This window comes from Ictidomys tridecemlineatus, chromosome 13 (genome assembly GCF_052094955.1).
Source record: "Ictidomys tridecemlineatus isolate mIctTri1 chromosome 13, mIctTri1.hap1, whole genome shotgun sequence".
Lineage (NCBI taxonomy): Eukaryota > Metazoa > Chordata > Mammalia > Rodentia > Sciuridae > Ictidomys > Ictidomys tridecemlineatus.
Genome location: NC_135489.1, coordinates 39411850 through 39433911, shown reverse-complemented (window position 1 = coordinate 39433911; position 22062 = coordinate 39411850). Strand labels below are relative to the sequence as shown.

The 22062-nt window shown below is 36.7% G+C and overlaps 1 protein-coding gene across 2 annotated transcripts in view; it reads right to left on the bottom strand.

The window, feature by feature from the left end:
• The window catches only part of Dsc2 (desmocollin 2), a 34155-nt gene extending 28752 nt beyond the window's left edge, over nt 1-5403 (bottom strand). The window contains exon 1 of one of the 2 annotated variants that reach the window (XM_005337467.5): nt 4935-5403. In XM_005337467.5, coding sequence (XP_005337524.2) covers nt 4935-5003 — 69 coding nt within the window. In that variant the 5' untranslated portion in view covers nt 5004-5403. The remainder of the gene's footprint in view (nt 1-4934) is intronic. The other variant, XM_013363843.4, reaches the window with a different exon arrangement.
• Nucleotides 5404-22062: the final 16659 nt, after the last annotated feature.

Below are 22062 nucleotides of genomic sequence, written 5' to 3'. Positions count from 1 at the left end.
CACAGTAGTCTGGGCTTCCCAAATACTAACCCCTCATTCTAAAGCTGAGCTGAAAGAAAATTAAACCTTGTGTGGATTTCTGATCCACATTCACAGCACTTGCTTGGTCTAGAATCCTGGAGCCATGAATTGGGCCTGGCATATGGTCACCACCTAGTGACCTAAAGGTACTTGACCAAATTCAATATCATTCTTATCTTTTAAAAAGCCTCAAAATCTAGGAATCAATGAGTACTTCTGCAATGTGATTTTTATATATTATAACCAATGGGAATAGCGCCAGAAGCAACTCTGCTAAACTTACAAGCAAAATAGATTTTCCAAGCTCATCATATATAGTTCACATTACATTGAAGGTATATTAGGCAAGAACATATGAATTGCAAAGGAAGAGGGGAAATGAAATGTCTTCATTTACTATCACTTAACCTGGAAATGAACCAATAAGTTACCATAAAGAATAACAGAATTCAGTCAAGGCAACAGAAATAACTATTAAAATATAGACAACTTTACTCTTCGTACCCATAAATAAAACCAGTTAGATGACATGATAAGACATTTTCAAAAGCAATAAAATGATGTTAGAATGCCAAGTAATGAATTTAACAAGAAACTTGCAAAACCCATTTGAAGAACACCTAAAAAAGTATTTCTTCAGGTCATAAAAGTAGAATTGCACAAAAAGAAAGAAGTATCATTATCTCAGATTGGAAAAATCAACAACATAATACATCAGTTCTCACTAAGTTAAATCATAAATTTTATGATCCAAATAAAACCCAAAGCCTCAACAGAATATTTCCTGAAATTAAAGAAGTTAATTCAAAATGTCATAGGCTTTCCTATTTCTAAAATTAGACAAAAAAAATTATGAAAAAGAGGAGCCACAAAAGAACATTAGCTCAAACATATATTAAGAGATTCTATAAAGTCTCAATAATTAAAATAATGCAGTTATCAGTAGAATAGGCAGATATTAGAGGCATGAATTGAAAAAGATACAACAATCCCTATTTGCATTTGATATGACTGAATACAGTCATTTGAAAAAAAATTTTGATGTCCTGGCCTGGTTCACGTTGATTTTTTCTTCTTTTTTTTTTTTTGGGGGGGGGTGGGCAGTACCAGGTATTGAAGTCAGAGGCACTTAACCACTGGGCCACATCCCAGCCCTATTTTGTATTTTATTTAGAGACAAAGTCTCACTGAGTTGCTTAGTACCTCCCTTTTGCTGATACTGGCTTTGAACTCACGATCCTCATGCCTCCAGTCTCCTAAACTGCTGGGATTACAGGTGTGCAACATACCATCTGGCTAATTTTTTCTTCTTAATTTATACAAACACTTTATACCAGACTAGCCTTTTAAAACATGGTTTGCAAATACTTTGTTCAATTTATCAACTACATTTTAACTTTAAAAAAAAGGTTTATGGTGTTTCTTCTTTGTTTAGTTTGTATTTTTTGCTATGGAAACTGTGTTTATGTGTATGTGTGTGTGTTTTATATAAATGATTTTCCCAATTTTAAAAACAGCTTTTGAAGTAAGTCATAAATGGGCCTACTTGTTTGTTTGTTTACTTATTTATTTCAGGACTGGGGGTTGGATCCTGGAGCATGCTCTCACTAAGCTACATTTGCAACCCTTTTTATTCTCATTTTGAGGCAGGATCTCGCAAAGTGGTTAAGGCTGCTCTTAACTTGGATTCCGGCAGGGGACCCAGGTGGATTATCCTGACACAGCCTCCGAAATAACCAGAATTACAGACATGCACCATCATGTCCAACTTGACTCCAAATTTATAAGAATTCATTGTGTTTGCTTATATAACTCACATGCTATCATATTTTACATTTAAAAAGTTCATCTATTTAGTTTTCTATAGTGTTATGCATAAAGCATGAGTTCTACTTTATCTTTTAGCCAATTTCTAATGAGTTCAGGTGGTGTTGTTCTTATTTAATAACATCATACATATTAGTGACATGCCATGTATTATAAAAAAGCTTTTCATCTAGTCATACACAACTTTATTGTGTATGAACATAGTATCTGCCACAATTATAGAGTAATTTATACTTTTTTTTCCTACCAATTCCATTTTGGTATTCTATTGTTATACTTTCCCACAGTGAAATAACTTACCAGGCTTATTCACTGTGACATTATTTGTAATAGTAAAAACTAGCAGCAGAAGTGATAAATACAAGTAAACAGATCAATGAGATACCTTTGAATGCAGAGTTATCGAGAGGGGAGGAAAGCAGTAAAGAAGAAAAAATAAACAGCTTCCAGTCTTCTACTTGAGGAGAAAGGCATATAGGAGTGCCATACATTGAAACATAGGACACTAAAAGAGAAGCAACATTGTCTGGGAAGACAATGAATGCTGCATCACACCTAGTAGGTAGACATAAAGGCCTATTGTTCAGTGGTGACATTTTAACTAGCAATTTAGGATTTGTTGATATCCTAAATATCATCCTTGTGATATTTTAAGCAACACAAGTGAATGAAATGGTCTAGGTAAGGGTGTCAATTTCAAGGAATAGGACTTAAAATAAGGCCAGAAGAAAAAAATCACCATTTAAGATTGGAGGAAAAAGCAGTCAAACTCATGGAAGCAGAAAATAGGAAGGCGTTTGCCAGGTGCCATGGTGTGGAGAAAATAGGGAGTTGCTTATTAGGTATAAAGTTTCTGTTATATAAGATGAAAAACTTCTAGAGATCTGCTGAACAAGATTGGGCTTATAGTGAAAACTGCACCATTAGCACACTTAAAACATTGCTAAGAGGGTAGATCTCATGTCATGTCTCTTTAAACACACACACACACACACACACACACACACACACTAGTGGAGAAAAAGAAACCAGGTACCCTCAGATTCTGAGTGATCAGAAAGGTCAGAAAAGGGAGGTGGGGGTGAATTTCAAGAATATATATGTAATCTACAAAGTGGCATTGTACAAAGAATGGAAAGTGTCTCTTATTTGGGCCAGGGACATCCCTGATAGCCTGTGAGATCTCTGAGAGGCTTCATTAGGTGTTCAAGTGGTTAAGATATGTAGGAGGTGAATAAATATTAGAAGTGAGGAGAAGCTGATTTATGGAATGGTGAAGGATTACTAGATTGCATGGGAAGGACACAATGCAAAGGGTGCCCCACCCCTTAATGTCATTCTTACTTAATATCTCACACTTAGTCTGCACACATTTCTCACAACCACACCAACCACCTGAGGCTGGCAGGACTTTGAACAGATATGCACTACAACATGGAACAACACTTGAAAGTACAATGAGGAGTTCAGGCAGGGCCAGATTTCTCTTTGCCTCACTCTTGGCCTATCAAACTCTGAAACTAAAGGAGATCTTGGAAGGGAGGGTGGATTCAATTTCAGTTCATTCCCTCAAACTGTGCTTTCTTCTCTAAAGGATCTAAGATGACACACAGAAAGCTTTAAGTGCAGATATCTGCAAAGCAACGCTATTTACTGTGGTACCTGAAGCATACCTTTTCCTTTCCTTTAAATAATAATGACCAGTGGTTTAAAAGGAAATGACAACTTAATTAAGAACCAAACCAAAAATCATCTCTTTGTCATCAGCAATATATTTTGTGACCGTTATTTATTCTTAGTTTCTTCAACTATAAAGTGTTAACTGCTATGTGCTAAATTATTAATAATGCCCTGGGGATTTTGGTTAGGGGTTTAAAGTCCAAAAACGTTCTAATTAATAGTAAAACCTACAATTTAAAAATTTATAAATCCTTTGTGAAATCAGCGTAGTGAAGAGGAGGTTATTCGAATATTTCTGCCCCTCAATTCCACCACTCCCAGAAGGAATCGCTCTTCCGTTGTTCTCTGAGGTCCTCCCCATGTCTTTAAAAGTTGACTTGCGCCCAAGCTGAAGGCTCAACACGAAAGGGCAGTATTGAGCACCTTTTCGCACCTTGCCGAATTAAACTTTTTTTCATTTTCTGGCAGGAAACCCAGGAAAAGCCCCGTCTGGGGCACCTTTGATTCCAAATTTCCTCAAGAGCTCCTTCCCCACTTAGGATTTCTGCGAGTTCAGACTTTCCCGCGAAATCTGGTCTTTTCTGCCTGAGAGGGGGGAACTGTCCTGTCCAAAATAAGGCCATCTGCTTTGACTGCCAGCTCTGGGAAGGAGTGAAGTCGACGTTGTTGTACGTGTGGAGGGAAAAAAAAAAAGTTGGAGCAAGGGAACGATAAGTGGGTGGGATCCAGACGCCTCTGAGAACCAGAGATCAGTACCAGGATGACCTTTTCCCCCAATGATGTGGGGGACGGAAGCCTCCTACGCTAACAATGGAAACTATTCAAAGGGTCACCTAGTGTCCGCCTAGGTGCCTGTCTTCAGGAGCAGAGTGGAACCTCTCCTTTTCCCTAAGATCCCCCACATAGATCTAAACGCACACCAAGATCAATCCCCTCCCCCCCCTCAAAAGACCAGGAGTCCCCCCTTCCACCCAAGGACACTATTTCAGTCGGGTCCGCCCAGCGGCTGCCCTGTCCCTGGCCTGAAGCCGGCACGGAGGCCGAGGGGATGCGCACTCCCCCGACTTGGGAGAGGCGCGGAGAAGCGACCTTGGCGCACCCGGCTCCCCGGCGAGCACCCAGAGGCTACGCTTTTGGAAGGGCGTTCGCAGCTCACGCCTCCCTCTCGATCTGCTCGCGCTGATTACATCTACCCCCGACGCCCTTCCCTCCCCTAGGGATCCGGGCGCCCAGGTCGCGCTCCTCTTCCTGTCTGCCCTCCCCCCACCCCCTACTCCATGTTTAGCAACCACCACTAGGTCCCTTAAATCCAGCTTCGCTGGCCAACCTCAGCTCCCCAAGTTTTCTCCCTTTTCCCCAGGGGATCGAACCGCCCTCCCCGAGCCGGTGGCCTCGGCGGCACTCACAGAGAAGGTCAGCAGGAGCTGCCGACAGAGGGCTCCGATCCTGGAGCGTGTGGGTCCAGCTGCCGCCATGGAGAGGATAGGTCCGGTCGCCGGCCAAGGCACCCGAGGGCCGGGGTAGGAGAGCTCTGCCGGGGGAAGCGGCTGCAGGCTGGGCCCGCGCAGGAGTGCGAGGCGAAGCGGTGCTTTTCTTAGTTTTTCTGAAGCGCCTGCCTCTCTCCCAAGGGGCTTTTCCTGTGGCCGAGGGTGGGGCTACAAAGACACCGATCAGCCCCTCCTTGCTATTTTCTTAAGTCTTCATTTCTTTAAGAACTCAACAGGTGGGAACTCCCTTGGGCCGCCACCCTTTTACCTGTGCTAGGTGTTTCTCACCAGCGGACGCCACCTATATGCCCCATCTCCCCCTCCCCCGCCCGGGTGTCCGCCCGGCTGGATTAGCGCTGGCCCTGCCCAGCAGAAGCCCTGACTGTACAAAGACTCACTCCCCAGCTTGCTGGCCGCTCAGGCCCCGCCCAGCCCACTGCCCTCTCGGATCAACGAGGTCCCTGCCCTGGGGGCAATTAGACCCAAGAAAACTGCCCAGAGCTGGAGAGTTTGCATTATTTGTCACTGCTGCCTATCACCCACCTATTACAGGGTTGACTCCAGGGAGAATTGTGTACTCATTTTTACTGGAATAAAATGCCTATGGACATCTGATTGAGGTTCAGACAGGACTCTATTTGGACACACCATTCTTCAGGGTCTCTTGTTTTAAAAAGTTCCTGGTATGACAGTGATAGGAAAAAATTGCCGTAACTTAGGGACCTAAGTAAGTAAAATTAAGGAATCTGGACTACAGGAAAATAATGAAACCAAAGATGAAATACTATGGGAAACGCATCCGCGGAGATCCTAGACCTGAAGTCCTAGGCGTTAGCTAAATGTAGCCTGCGTATTTCCTCCAAGAATCTCCCCTGTCACAAATAAAGCCAAGCCAAGTCTATCCCACCAAGTTTCAAATTTTCTAATTTCAGAAACCAGAAACTTTTTTATATTGGACTCCTTTCCTATATTGGACTCCTGAACATTGTCTCTCTCTTTACTGCCATCTAAAACTGTTCACTGTGAGAAGTGAAAAAGAATGGGGTAATTGAAATTTTGAATTGAAGTGCACTTAAACTGGATGAATTATTGCAGTGCATAACCAGGAAGATTAAAGTATACACGCTGTGCACTTTCAGCTCCTCAGAAAGCAATGACATGGCATTCTGACTCATCCTCCTGAACCTCTTTTCAATTACTGACTTAAACCAGGTAAGTCTGACCACAAAGGAGAAACTTCTAACATTTTGTTTGGCTTAAATCTCCTCAGGGTTATTTGGAAGAAATTTGTTGGTAAAGCCAATCATGTCACTCACATCATTCCAATTCTTGAACATGATGACCATGGTAACACTATTATGCACAGAGTCAAACATTCTGTACTATTGAGCACACATTCAGATTCAAAATTAATGTCCAACAGTGCCTGGGTTGCCTTGTATGTCTTCTTTCCATGATATGTTTATTAGCCAATGCCACATAATGAACTAGACAATTGTCTCCACATCTATAAAATTGTCATTGAGCCTTTGCTAGTAAAATCAGCCTGGCTCATGAGCATGAGACTGGAATTGCCATCCATCCATTTCCATATTTTTAAATCCTTGTGTTATTGCAGGTATGACTTCATAAATACCCCTCATCCTGTTAATGACTTAATGATGATATCATGGTCTCTAGCGTGAAGCTTTTCAGAAGCAAGAAGCAAACTAGTTTCAGGTTCCAGAAATCTACTCAGACTGTCATCATAGCCTTTGACAATAGGATGTTTCCAAACTCCTGCCTGTCCCTCAGCCTTAAGGATGGCTCATGTTTTTCCTCATTCCAAAGAAGGCAGAGGACAATTTGACAAGAAGTCATCATAGATATTTATTGTCATCTTTCATCCTAGGTAACTGACTGGGCAATTAAAATGGTGGTTTTGTTTGTTTCATGATAAAATTTTTAAAACAAAAGAATGAAATATAAATTACTCTAAATAACAAGCTCTCAACTTATTGACTGTATTTTGATTACACTGTATAGCCACTGAAATGTATTCCTCTATTAAATAGGTTTGAAGCATCTGACATAAGTTTAAAGAGACAATGAAACATGCATAGATGTGATTCTTTTTAGGAATGTCCTTTGGCTATGAATGTAATTCCACTGATATGAACAGGTTTTCCATTGCACTAAAATAAAAGATGCATCAGACCAAACCAAGGAGCAACTTCCTGTATGTCTTGAGCTGCTCCAGTAACCTCTCAGGTTTGATTCATTAAAAGATTTCCAAAATATTCCTAGATGCTATCTGTGGTACTTTCCACATGCAAAAGTAATCTACTGAGAATGCTTATGACAGGTTTATAGAGAAGTTTGGCTGTTTTTATTTCATAGACATCACAGAAAGTCAGAACCGCAGGGTCCTTAAAGAGGTGAAAAGTCTATAGTCCAAAGCGTATGGACCAAGTCTATCCCACCAAGTTTCATAATTTTCTACTTTCAGAAACCAGTAACTTAATATATTAAGGACAACATAAAAATCCCACTTACCACTGATGTACACATATGGGCTGCTCTTACTGAGCCACATGATTTCTGGCAGTCCTTGCCCTCTGCCAGACCCTCTGTAAGAGGGACTCACATGGAAAGATGTGGTCTTTAGAGGAAGTCTGTCTCTGGGGGAACTCAAAAGCAAGAGAGACACAAGTCTAAGGGGGAAAAGAAACAAGATTAAAGGACGTTGTATTTAAAGGTGGAAGTAGAGTTAAAACAGGCACAATTATTCACCTCCAAGAATTGTCACAAGGATTAAATTATATGTTGCATAAAATATACTCAGAACAAAACCTGGAGCATTCTAAGTGCTCTCTAAGTCAATCACTACAGGCGTCTCACTTCCCTGCACTGTGTACTTCCATGCATCTGTGACCCTCCATCACCCACCCTAACTCCTCCTTGTGACCCTGTGTTTTCAGTACCTCTCCACCAGTGGCTCTCTGTCTTGGTCTCCTACTGAACTTTAGTGTTAAGTCATTCATCACTCCCAAGTCCTTCAACTCCCTTCCCTTAACACTGATTCCAGACCTTATGTGGCAAAGTTGACTTAACTACAGATCTCTAAGAAGAGATTTTGCAATTAGTGTCATTTTTTTTATGACACCAGTTGGTTTGTACCAATTCTTAAAAAGGAATCCTTTCCAATGTGAGAAAAATATTTAAATGTTTGCATTTTCCAATAAGTGAAATGTTTTCTAATGCTGTGCATATTTCTTCAAAACTTGATTTTCAAAATTGACCTCAATGAAATATAGCATATGCAGGTCTGACAGTGTTGCTCTGTAATGGAGTGCATGCTTAGCATGAGGAGGCCCTGTATTTAATACCAGCGCAAGAAGAAAAGGAGAAGACGGAGAAAGAAAAGACAGAAACATAGTGTACTAATCAAATGAATTTTTGATCATATTTCAAAGTATATAAAATAAATGAATAGTAAAGTAAGAAATAAACTATAAATCAATCCTTACAATTAATATTTTATTAATTAGATGCTGAGTAAAATCAAACTATTGACAAGTTCAATAAGAGTTATCAAAATCACAGTAAAGAGTAGAGAAATTACTTCTGTTTTTTTTTTCTTTTAGCACAGTAGGGAAATTATTGATTTTATATTTTGGATATGAGTTGTGTCCCCCCAAAACCTCTATGATAATGCAGGAATGTTTGGAGGTCAGTCCGGCCCAGTTTAAATAGAGTGACTGGTTAGTAACTGTAGGCACGTGGGATGTGGCTGGAGAAGGTGGGCTGCTGTGGATGTGCCTTAGAAACATTCATCTCCCTTTTGGCCCCTTTCTCTCTCTCTCTCTCTCTCTCTCTCTCTCTCTCTCTCTCTCTCTCTCTCTCTCTCTCCTTCTTGGCTGCTGTGAATGGAGCAGCACTCCCCCACTATGCTCTTCCACCATGATGTGCTGCCTCACTTTGGGCCCTGAGCAATGGACTCAGTCAACCATGTTCTAAATCTCTGGAATTTGAGCCAAAATAAATTTTGCCTCCTCTAAGTTGTTCTTGTCAAGCATTTTGGTCACAGCTATGCAAAGATGACTAACACAATTGCTTGAAACTTTTCAAACTATCTAGAAAGGAAGAGTATTATTATTCCCAATACCTAACACTGATTTAATGCTTGATGAGAAGGAAACGCTTATTACTCTAATTTGTTTATTTCACATTGTAGATGTAAACTGAGTTATCATAATATACCCCATAAAAATACAAATATTACATCTCAATTTTTTAAGACAATCAATAAATGAATGAATTCTGAGGTAATTGAATTGAATAAGAGTGGAGAAAGTTCACAATGTCTGATCTGCCATGAATAGATGTAGTTGATATGTTCACATGCTGCTTGCCTAGAGTGCTATGAAAGAATATGTCCCTAAAATTATGAAAAGTTCACCGATTTTTACAAATTAACTAGTCTAACAGATATTTATTGAGCATCTATTATGTCTTGGTCTTTGTTCTGGACACTGACAATGATATGGTAAACAAGGCAGAATGGCACCTGACCCAGGGCAGCACTTAAGAATGATAAAATAGCTAGTCAGGACAACAGTATTCTCTACCTGAGATTTAGATCATGTTGATTTCTTTGGGAAAAAGCAATTAATAAACAGCATTCTATAAAGATGAGCAATTACCAATATGAAAAGTTTTTGTTCCTATCTCTTTGTGGATCATGACTTGTTACTCTCTTCTTAAATGGGTTTAAAGATGAGAAACACACTGGACAGGGAACATATTCTAGAACATTTATGTTCTTGGCAATTGAACTGCAACATCTTCCTGTTTTCTTCTTTCCTTGCAGCTGTTTTCTTCTCTGGTTGACTGTGTCATTTTGGCCTCTAGTCCCCTAACTTGCAAATATCTCTGTGTCTCTAATACTGCCACTCACATATGTATTGTTTCACACCCTTGCACTCATGAAGCTCCTTCTCCCATAAGTGCTGTGCATGTACTCTTTCCTCTGCCTAGAATCTTCTTCCACCTCTCTGGCCCAATTCACTCCCATTCACCTTATAAATATCAGTTATTTTCTTCTCTGGTCAAACTCATTAAATGTTTGATTCTCATTTAAAGAACTTGTCACAGGCACAATGTTAAATTTCTTTGTGTAATTACTTGATTAATAGCTTTTTCTTTCTCACCAAATACTACATTTTTCACTACTGTAGTACTCTGTCTTTTGGGGGTCCACCCATGTCTCCCTTGCACTATCCCAGTACACAGCAGACAATAAGTATTTGTTCAAGGAGTATGCAAATGAAAAACGATTACAGGGCTAATGAACAGCCCAGGTAGTAAACATTTTTTGGAATGTCATTCTTTGCTTTTCATTTTCTACTTTCAATGTTTGTTGACATTTTAGAGTGATGCCCAAGGTCACATTTAGCAGGGTAAGAATTCTTTAATCTGATACCAAACATAATAGACATGTAGTAGAATGTATTTGATACAATGGGAGATGGGCCAAATAGAATTTCCATTGTTGTTTTTTGCACACTAATATGATAATACATTTTAACTCATAACTCAAAAAGAAAGAAGAAAGAAACTAGTGCATAAATAGGAATTAATGTCTGATTAAAGTGGTTGCAGATACCACAAAGAAACAGGGAGATGATTACATGGTAGAACTGAAAAGCAGACATTCTCAGAGAAAAATAAAACTGCTTCCTACCTAACACCGAAGTGGCCTCCACATGGGTTAATCTTTACTGTAGTGACAAAGACATACAGTTAACAGAAGACAACATAGGAAAATATCTATATCACCCAGGGGTAGAAAAAGATTTTTGGAATAAAATCCAAGCAGCATATATTATAAAGAAATTTTTAAAAGATGCAGTTGACTATGTTTAAGTCATGCTTTCTATTTAACAAAGGATACCATTTAGCAAAGGCAGATTTTAGATTGAGAGAACATATTTGTTATAACTAAAACAGAGAAGAGAAAATGTTTAAAACATACAAAAAACTGGTACATTGTTTTAGAATTACAAATTTGACCAACTATTCAGGAGATAACGTAGTTGTACTGGTTCAAGATAATACCTTATCATATCCTATAATCCAGCATTTTCTTTCTTTCTTATAAAACCCAAAGAAATTCCTGTTGACATCTACAAAGGGTTGTTTATGGTATAGGGAGGTGGGAGCAACCTGGTGGCCATCTTTGGGGAGTAAATAGATAAAATCTGATGGCAGATCCACCCTATGAGTCACTGGGAACTGATAGCCTACATGTGGCAGTATGAATGAATCTTTAAAACATACAATCTAGTGAAATAATTAAAATAGAATGTACAAATACAAATTTAAATACACAAAAAATTAGTTCCACAAAACAAAAGCATATCTTATAAAAATAAAACTAAAAGGCATATTTTAAACACATCTGACAGATCCTTATTTCTCTTCAAAATAATCTTTAGGATGGGTGCAGTGGCACATGTCTGTAATCCCAGCATCTTGGGAAGTTGAGGCAGAAGGATCAAGAGTTCAAAACCAAACTCAGCAACTTAGTGAGGCCCTAAGTAATTCAGCAAGACCCTATCTTTAAACAAGAAAAAAAATATATATAATAGGGATGGATTATAGGATATGATAAAGTATTATCTTGTTTCAATCCCTGGTACATCTCCCTCAAAAAAAGTAATCCTTCTAGCATATTGTTTTAATTTTCATAACAAAACTGAGCAGAGGAAAAAAAAAAGATGTTTGGAGTATCCCTACAGGAAGAAGTATTCACACTACCAGTCACTTAGTTAAATAAAAGGTGGCTGATGTCCTAAATGAGCTCCCAGTACTGGGAATGAATTACATGAATGCCTAAATAACAAAGGGGGATGCTTTTAATACATTCTTTATTTCCAACTTGTGAAATATCCACAAATATCTCAAGTTCAAAATATTCCAAGCTGAAGTGATTACCTTCCACAGCCAAACTGTTTTGCTTCTCTCCTCATTGTGGTTAGTGGTTTCATGATCCTCTCATGTAATCAAGAAGGAAACTAGGGAGTTATCCCAGGCATCCTCTCCACCTCCCCCTCACATCCTGTTAATCTTCAGATTCCCATCTTGATTGTCTCCCAGCTCCATAACACCTCCAACCAATTCTGCATAAAGTTTGTTTTCAATCAGTGTCTTTAGGATCCCATGTGATTCTTGTTAGCTCGCTTGTTTTGTTCTACTTTAGATTTTTTAGCTTGTTTTCTTTTTATTTTCTTTTTTTTGGGGGGGGGGTACTGGAGATTGAAATCAGGGGCACTCGGACCATTGAGTCACATCGCCAGCCCTATTTTTGTATTTTATTTAGAGAAAGGGTCTCACTGAGTAGCTTGACTGAGGCTGGCTTTGAATTCATGATCCTTCTGCCTCAGCTTTCCGAGCCAAGCCACTGGAATTACAGGTGTGCACTACTACACCCAGCTAGAGTCTTTACTTCTACTTCAACTAGAATACCTACTTCTCCCCTGCATAGGGCATCACTGACTTTTCCATGTTGGAAAAAGCACTCGATTCTTCCATGAACACACACAACTTTGGCATGTACTTCTGTTATCACAGCTGACCAAAGTGTTGCAATTATTTGATTTATAAATCTGTCTCTTCCACAGTACATTAATTTTCTATTTTCATTTGCTTGAATAATTGCAGAATTCCAGATTAATTATATGTTTGGATAATTGGTGGATGATGTCATTGGAAACAATGGTAGGGACAGCAAGAAAATGCTAGTCTGTAAAGGAGTTAAATAATTTAAAAATATTGAGTGGGATTTCTGTGGACAATAAAAATGGAAGTAATCAGTAAGCAATATGAATATGGAATTCAGAAGAAACATTTGATTTGTGCACATACAAATTTGATTGTAAATGTTTTTTTCAGATAACTAATTACAGCAATCTATTTAATTTTAAAATTTTTAATTTTATTTTCAATTGATAAATAATAACTACTTATAGTTATTAAGGTACATGTGATGTTATAATATGTGTATACATTGTGGAATGATTAAATCAGGATATGTATATTGCCTCATATACTTATAATTTCTTTATGGTATTAACTCATTGGTTATATCAGGGAGAGGATTACTCACTGATAGTTTTATATTGAAGGTATAAAATATGTTTTGATATGTATATTTTTAGTGAAATGATTACACAGTCAAGTAAATTAACATATCCATTATCTTCCATTGTTACATTTTTGGTATATGGTGAGAACACCCAAAATCTAATGTATTGGCAAAATTCCAACATACGATACAATATTAAGCATGGCGCTGTAAATTAGATCTCTAGAGTTATTCATCCTGTAGAGCTGTAGGTCGTACCCTTTGACCTTTTCTCTCCTTTACTCGATCCCTGCCCCAGGTATCTTCTACTCTCTGTTTCTATGTGTTCAACTTTTCTTTAGATTCCACATGTAAGTGAGATTTTACACTATTTTTCTTTCTACCTCTAGCTTATTTCACTTAGTAATGTCTTACAAGTTCATACCTACAAATGGCAATATGTCCTCATTTTTAAAGACTGAACAATATTCCATTTTATTTTTTTTTCTATTCATCCATCATTAGCTAACTAGATTATTACCATATTTTGGCTATTCTGAAAAATGCTGCAAATATATGAGCATGCAGATATCTTTCATTTCCTTTGGGTGCTAGGATGCCTAGGGGTTGCTTAGTTGCATGACAGTTCAATTTTTGATTTTCTGACGAACATCACAATTTTGTACAATGACTATAAAATTCTCAGGGAGAGTTTTGTGAATGGAAGAATGATTGTGTTTTGCTTTTCTTCTTCCCGCAGTAATTTGTTAGCTGAAGACCAAATTCACATAGTACAAAGGTATGAATTGTATGAAATATTTAACACAAATTCATAAGAAATGAATTTCAGTTATGATTAAGAAGCTGTAAGCATCTTCTTCTATTGTATTATGGATCTGAGAAGGCCAGTCTCAAGAAATGTTCAGGTGGCAATCATTAGTTAGAATTGTATTTAAATCCTGGCTCAGGGAAAATCTACCAATCTGATTTTAAGGAAATTAGCATCTCTCAGTTTTGGTTGTCTTATTGGTAAATAGGAATAATAAATTAAGACCTAAATTTCAAAGTGGATCATTAACTTTTTAAAAGAGAAAACACTTGGGAAATATTTCTGTAATGCTTTCCCATAATAGCTGCCCTTTCAATTTCTTCAACAAACATACACTAACAAACGTATAGCATGCACTGTCCTGGGCCCTTTTCTCATGAAATTTGCACTCTAAGTCAGAAGGGGAGAGAAAATAATATAAAAAGAACATGATAAAGAAGTGCATTATAGTATATGCCAAATGGCAACATAATTCATTTTATGCTGGAAATTCACATAGTGAGAGTAGTCACCAATATCAGTCCCCTAGGGTCTAGAAAAATAATAAAAATGACAGGCTGGGTGAAAAGAGCAGTTTTTTTCTTTTCTTTTTCTTTCTTTTTTTGGTGTTTTATTTTGTTATGTTTTGTTTTTGTTTCTGTTTTTTGGTTAGTTTTTGTTGTTGTTGTTTGTTTTATGATTGCACTTTTGATAAAGGTGATAATACAGAAAGTATGCCCCCCTTTTAAAATTTCCTTCAGAAAACCATCATACAAATGTCATAATAATGTAGCAAATAGTCCTTTCTCTGTGATATGAATGGCAAGATGCAAAGTCCACTGTCTAAATGGAGGTATTTGTTACCTCCAGTCAATTGGTGTGTCCTTCTGGAATATGGACTGTTACCAGGTCTTCTAATGTTTCAAAAGAAGCCAAAATTTTGCATTTGGGTGAAATGTTCTCATTTTTATTGAACTGATTTCTTCCCGGTTTTTTAAATTGTAAAAGGCCTGCCCCAAGATAATCCTTTAAAAAAACTCAAGCCATATCTGGCCTGGTAGTCAGGTTTTAATTTCTGAAAAATACTGAGATTTTATTTATGTAACTTTCAAATAGGTATTTGTTCTGCTATATTTAATAAAACTTGGCAAGTGAAACATCATGCTTCTCCACTCTAAGTATACAGTCCCTTACCTATTATATAAGGAATGAACATTTTGCAACAAATTATATTGACCTGGGACAGTGTTACATTGGTAAAGAAGATTTGTATCTCTCCCCTTGAATTACCCGATAGCCTTAGTTACAGTGTGGTATACTCATCTGAAAACCCACATTTCTCATTTGGCCTTTGCAGACAGAGCTGAGCAAGTGACTAAGTGCTCCCAAGGATGTTGTTAGACAAGGACGCAAGAAAAGACCACTGACTCCAATTAAAATCAAATTAAAGCAAGCTTATTATTTTGACTGGCCGGGCTGCCTCTCCCAACAAAAACCAAGGGAACAAGACAGCCCCGCATCTTTATTGCAGCCCAACTTTACAGCCCAGAAAATTACACAAAGTGGGGTTACAGATAACAAAAAAAAAAAAAAAAGGCTAGTTTACATTTTAGCTGGCCCCAACATCAGAATTTATGAAGGCATCAGAGTCTCAGAGAAGGTCGTTATCTGGCCAGGGAAGGCCAAGATTTAGGAGGCGTCTCTAAAGTTTCAGAGAGGGCTGCTATCTGGTCAGAGAGCCAGAGTTCAAGGCATGGGCAGGCATTCCAAGCAAGATCAGAATTTGCTGTAATTTATAGTAAAGCCGAAATTATCTTTTCATGGCTTTGTGGTGAGATGGCTCCCAATTTAAAGAGAAAATCAGGCTGGGTCTATCAATGTGTGGCAACCAGAAGTTGTTGTGGGGGAGCTTCTGGAAAAATTCTATAAGAACAAGAGATCCCCTTTCTCTCTCTTTTTGCTTTAGACACACATGTGATGGCAGGAGTTGAATTAATCATTTTGTGACTGTGAAACAACTGGTACAAAAGATATTTGGGCAGAAAAAGAGAAGAATCCTAGGACATTGGATAGCATTAAGAATATCTGCATGAGCCCTAAATGCAACTTGTTTTACATTAGAGAAAAATAAACTTGCATCCTGTCTAAGCCACTGTTATTTCTGTTACCAGCAGCTTCATGGAAGTCCTGGCCAGTTCATTAAAAAATAAAATAAAATGTCTTTTTATATAGCTTCTGATGTGGAGCAGAATTCCAACTTGGTGAGTTAGAGTATGAAATCACCATTTGTCACACAACAAAATCATAAAATGGTATCATTTGTCACAAGCTGAAACTGCCACAATTTCTATTTGTTAAACTCACCTTTACTCATTCTGTTCTATATGAGCAAGCATTAAAAAAAAGTATCAAGTAAAAGAAACAGAGCCTTGGACCATTGGGAACCCAGAAAGCAGTGCCAATTAAAAAATGTATATACTTAATATGTTTTCACTTATACTTTTAGTTTAATGCAACAGTTAAATATTAAATTCCATTTTTATTCACACTCAAAAAACAATAATGCTGGAGCTCAGTAGTAAAGGGTGCGTTCAGCACCCATAGGGTCCTGGGTTAGATCTTGGCATTGCAAGAGAAGAAAAAGAGTACTAAAAACAAAATATAACAAGACCCTGTCAAACGACAGGTATGAGGGAAATTAATACAACATTATCCCTGCATCATCATTAATTATAAGGTTGTGATGGTGCATGCCAATAATCCCAGCTACTTAAAATCTGAGACAGGAGGATCACAGATTTGAGGCCAGCCTCTGCAACTTAGAATGTATCTCAAAATAAAAATTAAAAGATCTGGGAATGTAGTTCAGTGGTAGAGCACTTTCCTAGCATGCACGAGGTCCTTGTTCAATTCCAACCCTCTCCCCCCCACCTCACACATACAACCACAATTTGGTAAACCAACAGATAAAATACTTCTCAGAGTTGAAGGGTCAAAGTAAATGAGATTAAATGACTTAATAAATATCACACAGCAGGTTTGTAAATAAATACGAGTTTCCCAGCTCCTAGATCTGTGACTTCTTACAAAGTAAGGCTTTTCTGACTTTAGAGGATGGAAGAGTACTTCCAAGGGACCCATCATTACACTGTGCGATTTCCATGAAATAATTAATATCCTTTTTTAAATATTTGTATTTTAGTTTTAGGTGGACACAATATCTTTATTTTACATTTATGTGGTGCTGAGGATCCAACCCAGTGCCTCGTGCATGCTAGGCAAGCACTTTACGACTGAGCCACAACCCCAGCCCTTAGTATCTCTTTTTTGCATTGCTTTGAGGCTGTTTAAAAGAACACTGAAAGATATTGACCATATAGTTTTTTTAACTCTTAATTTTTAAAAATTGAGTTTTTACAGCATTTTAGCTTCATTGAATGATGACTTGGGTAAAATTTATCTCGATACGATCTTTGTTTCCTCCCTATGTCAAATTAGACTCAGTTATAAATTATAGAAAACCTGTAATTTTCTGACCTAAACACACAGAAGTTAATTCACTCACATGAGCAAACAAAGGCAGGGAAGTCCTAGGTTTCCAGTGTGAAGATCAGAAAATGACCACCCAGGCACTGAGAATCACATCTGTGTTTCAAATATTATGAAATACAATTGGAGAAGCAGGAAAATTAATCATCAATTTCCTTACAGACTCAGAAGTCTCATCTATAACATTTTCACTTCTTATTGGTCAGAATTTAAAACATGGTCACATTTAGTTCAAGGGGTTGGGAAATAATGGTCTCTCAGCTAGGCACAGAGCCACTCTTAATGAAATAAAATGGATATAAACCTGTCAATCTTTTTTTGCATGATTTCCAGGTCAAAAAAAATAATCTTGATAGAATATATTTGCTTAATATAAATAACTGGTTCTGACAACATCTTAGCCACACCTGTGATATTAGAAGTCAGCTACACCCACAAATTTAAAGTTTTTAGAGCATGCATGGGGATAAATTGGTTTAGTAAGCAAAGATTACATCAAGGCACCTACTTGTCAAAATGATCTCAGGACTTTTTACTCAACTATCAGGGATATTTACATTGGTTTTTAAACATAATTTGGTAAATTTGTTGGATAGGGTTGACCAAAAATAATATGATTTCTTAATTATAGGTTATCAAAATAAATTTACTCTGTAAAGTGGAAATGAATACATGATTTTCTTAAATTTGATTTATTTTTTGTCATTGTAGACCCTCCAATATGTGGTCCCAGTAATTAAGTGTAAATCAGTGTCCAGGGCGGTGAGGATATACAGAGGGAGGAGTTACTGCCTTATGAGAGGTGAGACTCCTCAGGTCCTGAATTTGGGTCTAACTGAACCAGGACAAACTTGCTTCCCTGTAGGTTGGTCATGAACCTGCTGCCGTAGGCTGCCTGCGTTGTTCCTTCTAATTGACTAACTATGATGTTCACCTACTAGTTTTTGGTGCTTTTCATCTCACTTAACTATTCATGCAGTGCTTATCAAAGTTGCCAATGCATGCATACCTCCTGGAGATCATGTTAAAATGCAGATTCTGATCCCACAGGAGGAAGTGGGTCTCAAGAATTCACTACCCTGAGTGCTGCTGGGCTGCATAGCACACTAGAAACCTAAGAGCTAGTGCTAAGGAGAAAGATGTCACAAGGACAGGCATTCTCAGACTTGATCGGACATCAGAAACCCCCTGGGATCTGGTTAAAACAGCCTGGAGCTTCCTCTGCAGTATACATGGGCAAGGGATCCAGGAATTTGAATTTCTAACATACCAACGAAGTGTAGGGAGGATGCTGATCCTATTGGTCCAAGAATCACATCTGGAATCAGTGATTTAGAATTTTAGTATAGGGGTTGAGAGTTTTTGAGGGTTTTTGAGGGTTTTTTTTTTAGAGTTCAGGTTTAGATCAGTGTTGTAGCTCAAGGGTAGAAAGTGAGGTCTGGAATTGAATCCCCAACAGAAATTTAATTTTTTTTCCTTAACTATGGTACTCCTAGAAGAGAAATATGGTAGGTCTAGAATAGCTGCACATCCTTGTAGGATACCTACCATGGATAAAATGTCCTAATGGATTTCCATTATAGAGGAGACTGAAAGTTTATCCCCCCTTTAGTTACCCTTTAATTCCTAATTATATATTTTCAGGAAGGCAAAAGCAAATAAAGGAAATCTTTTCATTTCCACTTTGGATGAGTGTTTGTTATTTTGTTTGTAAATTTTTTCTTGAACTTCACTGGTTGAAATAACTCTCCATCTATCTTAAGTGTGAATTCTAGATAAAAGCTCATGTTTCTAAAATGAAGTCTTAACTTTTCATTTTAGTATTAATAATTGTCATTTAAAAATTCCTAAAACATGGACAAAAAAAATCCACAACTACAGATCTCGATTGCACATTGACAATTATATAAGAGTTTTTTTTTTTAAATCCTGTATATTCTCAGGTAAAATGCAAATCAAAGGAGGGCCACATTTGTTTTTTTGTTTGTTTGGTTGGTTTTTTTTTTTTGGTTTTCCACCAAAGTTAGGGAATAAGCAATATCTAATTCTGTAAATTCATTGATTAAAGGGTATTTTATTTCCATCAATCAAAAGCTTACCTTAAGAAATAAAAACTTTAAAAATCATTTTTTTCATAAAATATACATTTTGAATGTACTTCACACATTTGTTTTCATAGAACTTTTATACTTAGTCTCTGTTTATATATTTGAAAGCAGTTATTATCATATTGTTGGTACTAAAGATTTGAGGTAAGTATAATTTTTTATCTTTTATGCAAACAATATCTATTCCAAGAGTTTTAAAGCCCTATAAAATATTCAAGGGCATTATACCCATCCTTAGTAATGCTATCTCCTGCTATGCTTCTTTTTCCTTTTCCATATCCAAGCAAAAAGACAAAGGCAGTGTACGATTAAATTTATTTGGTCAGACACTTTCAGATTTATTAGCGATAAAAGAGGCTAGATCAATGCAGCAATGTAGTTAAGATTTTCAATGGATAAAAACTTTCATAACCAACACATTTTCAAAAAAGATCAAGAACATCCTCAACTCGAAAACACCTAGTTTGAACATTTTCCCAATAGCACAACATATGGCATTTTCTATAAATAAACATATACATAGGTATCAGGTTTTATGAAATGCTTTTAATAAACTCAGGAGGAATTAAAAGTTCAAAGTTAGGAAGTGTTTAATGAAACTCTAAAAAATTACATGGATCAATTTTCATCTACGTGGGGTTCTCATGGAATTTTTTACATGAAATTGTTTGAAATCTGAATCAAGATGAGAAAATTTGAATTGTTTTTTCCCTTACTATAGACTTAAGTATGACTATTAGCTTGTGAATTAACAATTAGCTGACAACTTATATGAAATATAGCATTTTATTAACAAACTAATTTATTAGCAGTCTGGTGGAGTTTCACAAATTTCACCAATCATACAATTTATACTTACTTTGTGCATAAACAGAAAATGATTTTGAATTGCTGAAATAAATCAAACAACAGTTATAGGTTCTCTGTGATATTATTATTATTATTATTATTATCATTATTATTATTATTATTTTGTACCCAATAATAATAATATTATTATTATTATTTTGTACTTAAACCCAGGGAAACTTTACCACTGAGCTATATCCCTAGTTCTTTTTATTTTTTTATTTTGAAACAGGGTCTCACTAAGTTGCTGAGTCTGGCCTCAAACTTATGATCCTCTTGCCTTAGCCTCCCTAGTCACTGGGATTACAGATATGCACCACTGTACGTGGCTGTGAGACACATTTTAATAATACTTATAAAATCCAAACTACTTAATACAAAATTCATTTCCCACATTTTAAAAATATTTTTATAATACTTCTAAAGTGCCTTTGCTTGCTAACTGAGAAATCTAACTATGGACATTAATTGTACTTTTATGTTGAGTTATAAATTTCATTTTTCATACTTAAACAAGCATAAGAGAAATATGAAGACAAACAAACACATATAAATTTACATTCAGCAAACAATTTATAATTTCTCAGAGTATATTCTATACCTACATCTAATAATATAATTGACAATATTATGATATGTCTAAATTTATAATGCTATACTTAAAATTTTTTAAATGCATGTTATTTTCAGAGTAACATGTACGTAAGTCATGAAATGAAAATTACATTACACCCTCAAATTGTCTTATAATGGTTATAAAAATCACACATTATGGATATCTTATAAAAGCAAATCTAACTTATTAAGACTACATTTTGTTCCAATATCCAATTTTCTATCAAAAAGCACCTTTTCTAAGAAACTGAGAATAAGAGACCATTCACAATATTTAAAACAGTTATCACTCATTTTCAATAGTTAATAAATTTTTTAAAAAAATAGTTTTGTTTGAATGAAAAATTGCCCCATGATATATATTACTATTGTTTATAGATTCAGAATTTGCCACAAATGACTAATAAAATATTATTTAAATATGTAGTTTCCTCTAAATCAATAAAACATGATATTCTATTAATATGTTATGCCTTCAAAATAACTTATTTACTTATGTGTTTGTTCATTTATCTACCACTCAACAAATTTTTTGTCAATGTTGCTCTAATAGATTATGCAAACCAAACACTATTTCTAATTTTCTAGTTTTTAAAATAATTACCAATGCAGAATGAGCATTAAGTTCCAATATGAATGCCAACTCAATTTTTGGCATGTTCAAAGTGCTAAGCCCTGTCAATCAGGGCTACAGCCTAATGCTTTCAGGGCTTGTACAAATAATTGAAGATGTGAGGTGGTTGCTGCAGAGATGGTGGGTCTGTGTCAAACTACATCACAAGTCTTGCCAAGGCATTCGTACAGGTTTTCTTTAAGCCAAGAGTCTATCTGGTGGACAAATGGAACATATTTATGAGTTGAAGTCAACCCATGGGCATTAGGTTAGACAGTCTTTCATAGAAATCCTCTCCTATCCTCCTTGGCAAATCTCTGCAACTCAAGTTGCTGTGAGTTGTCCTGTTCTATGTCTTTCCAACAATCCTAGAATCTGTAGGAACCTTATGACACCTC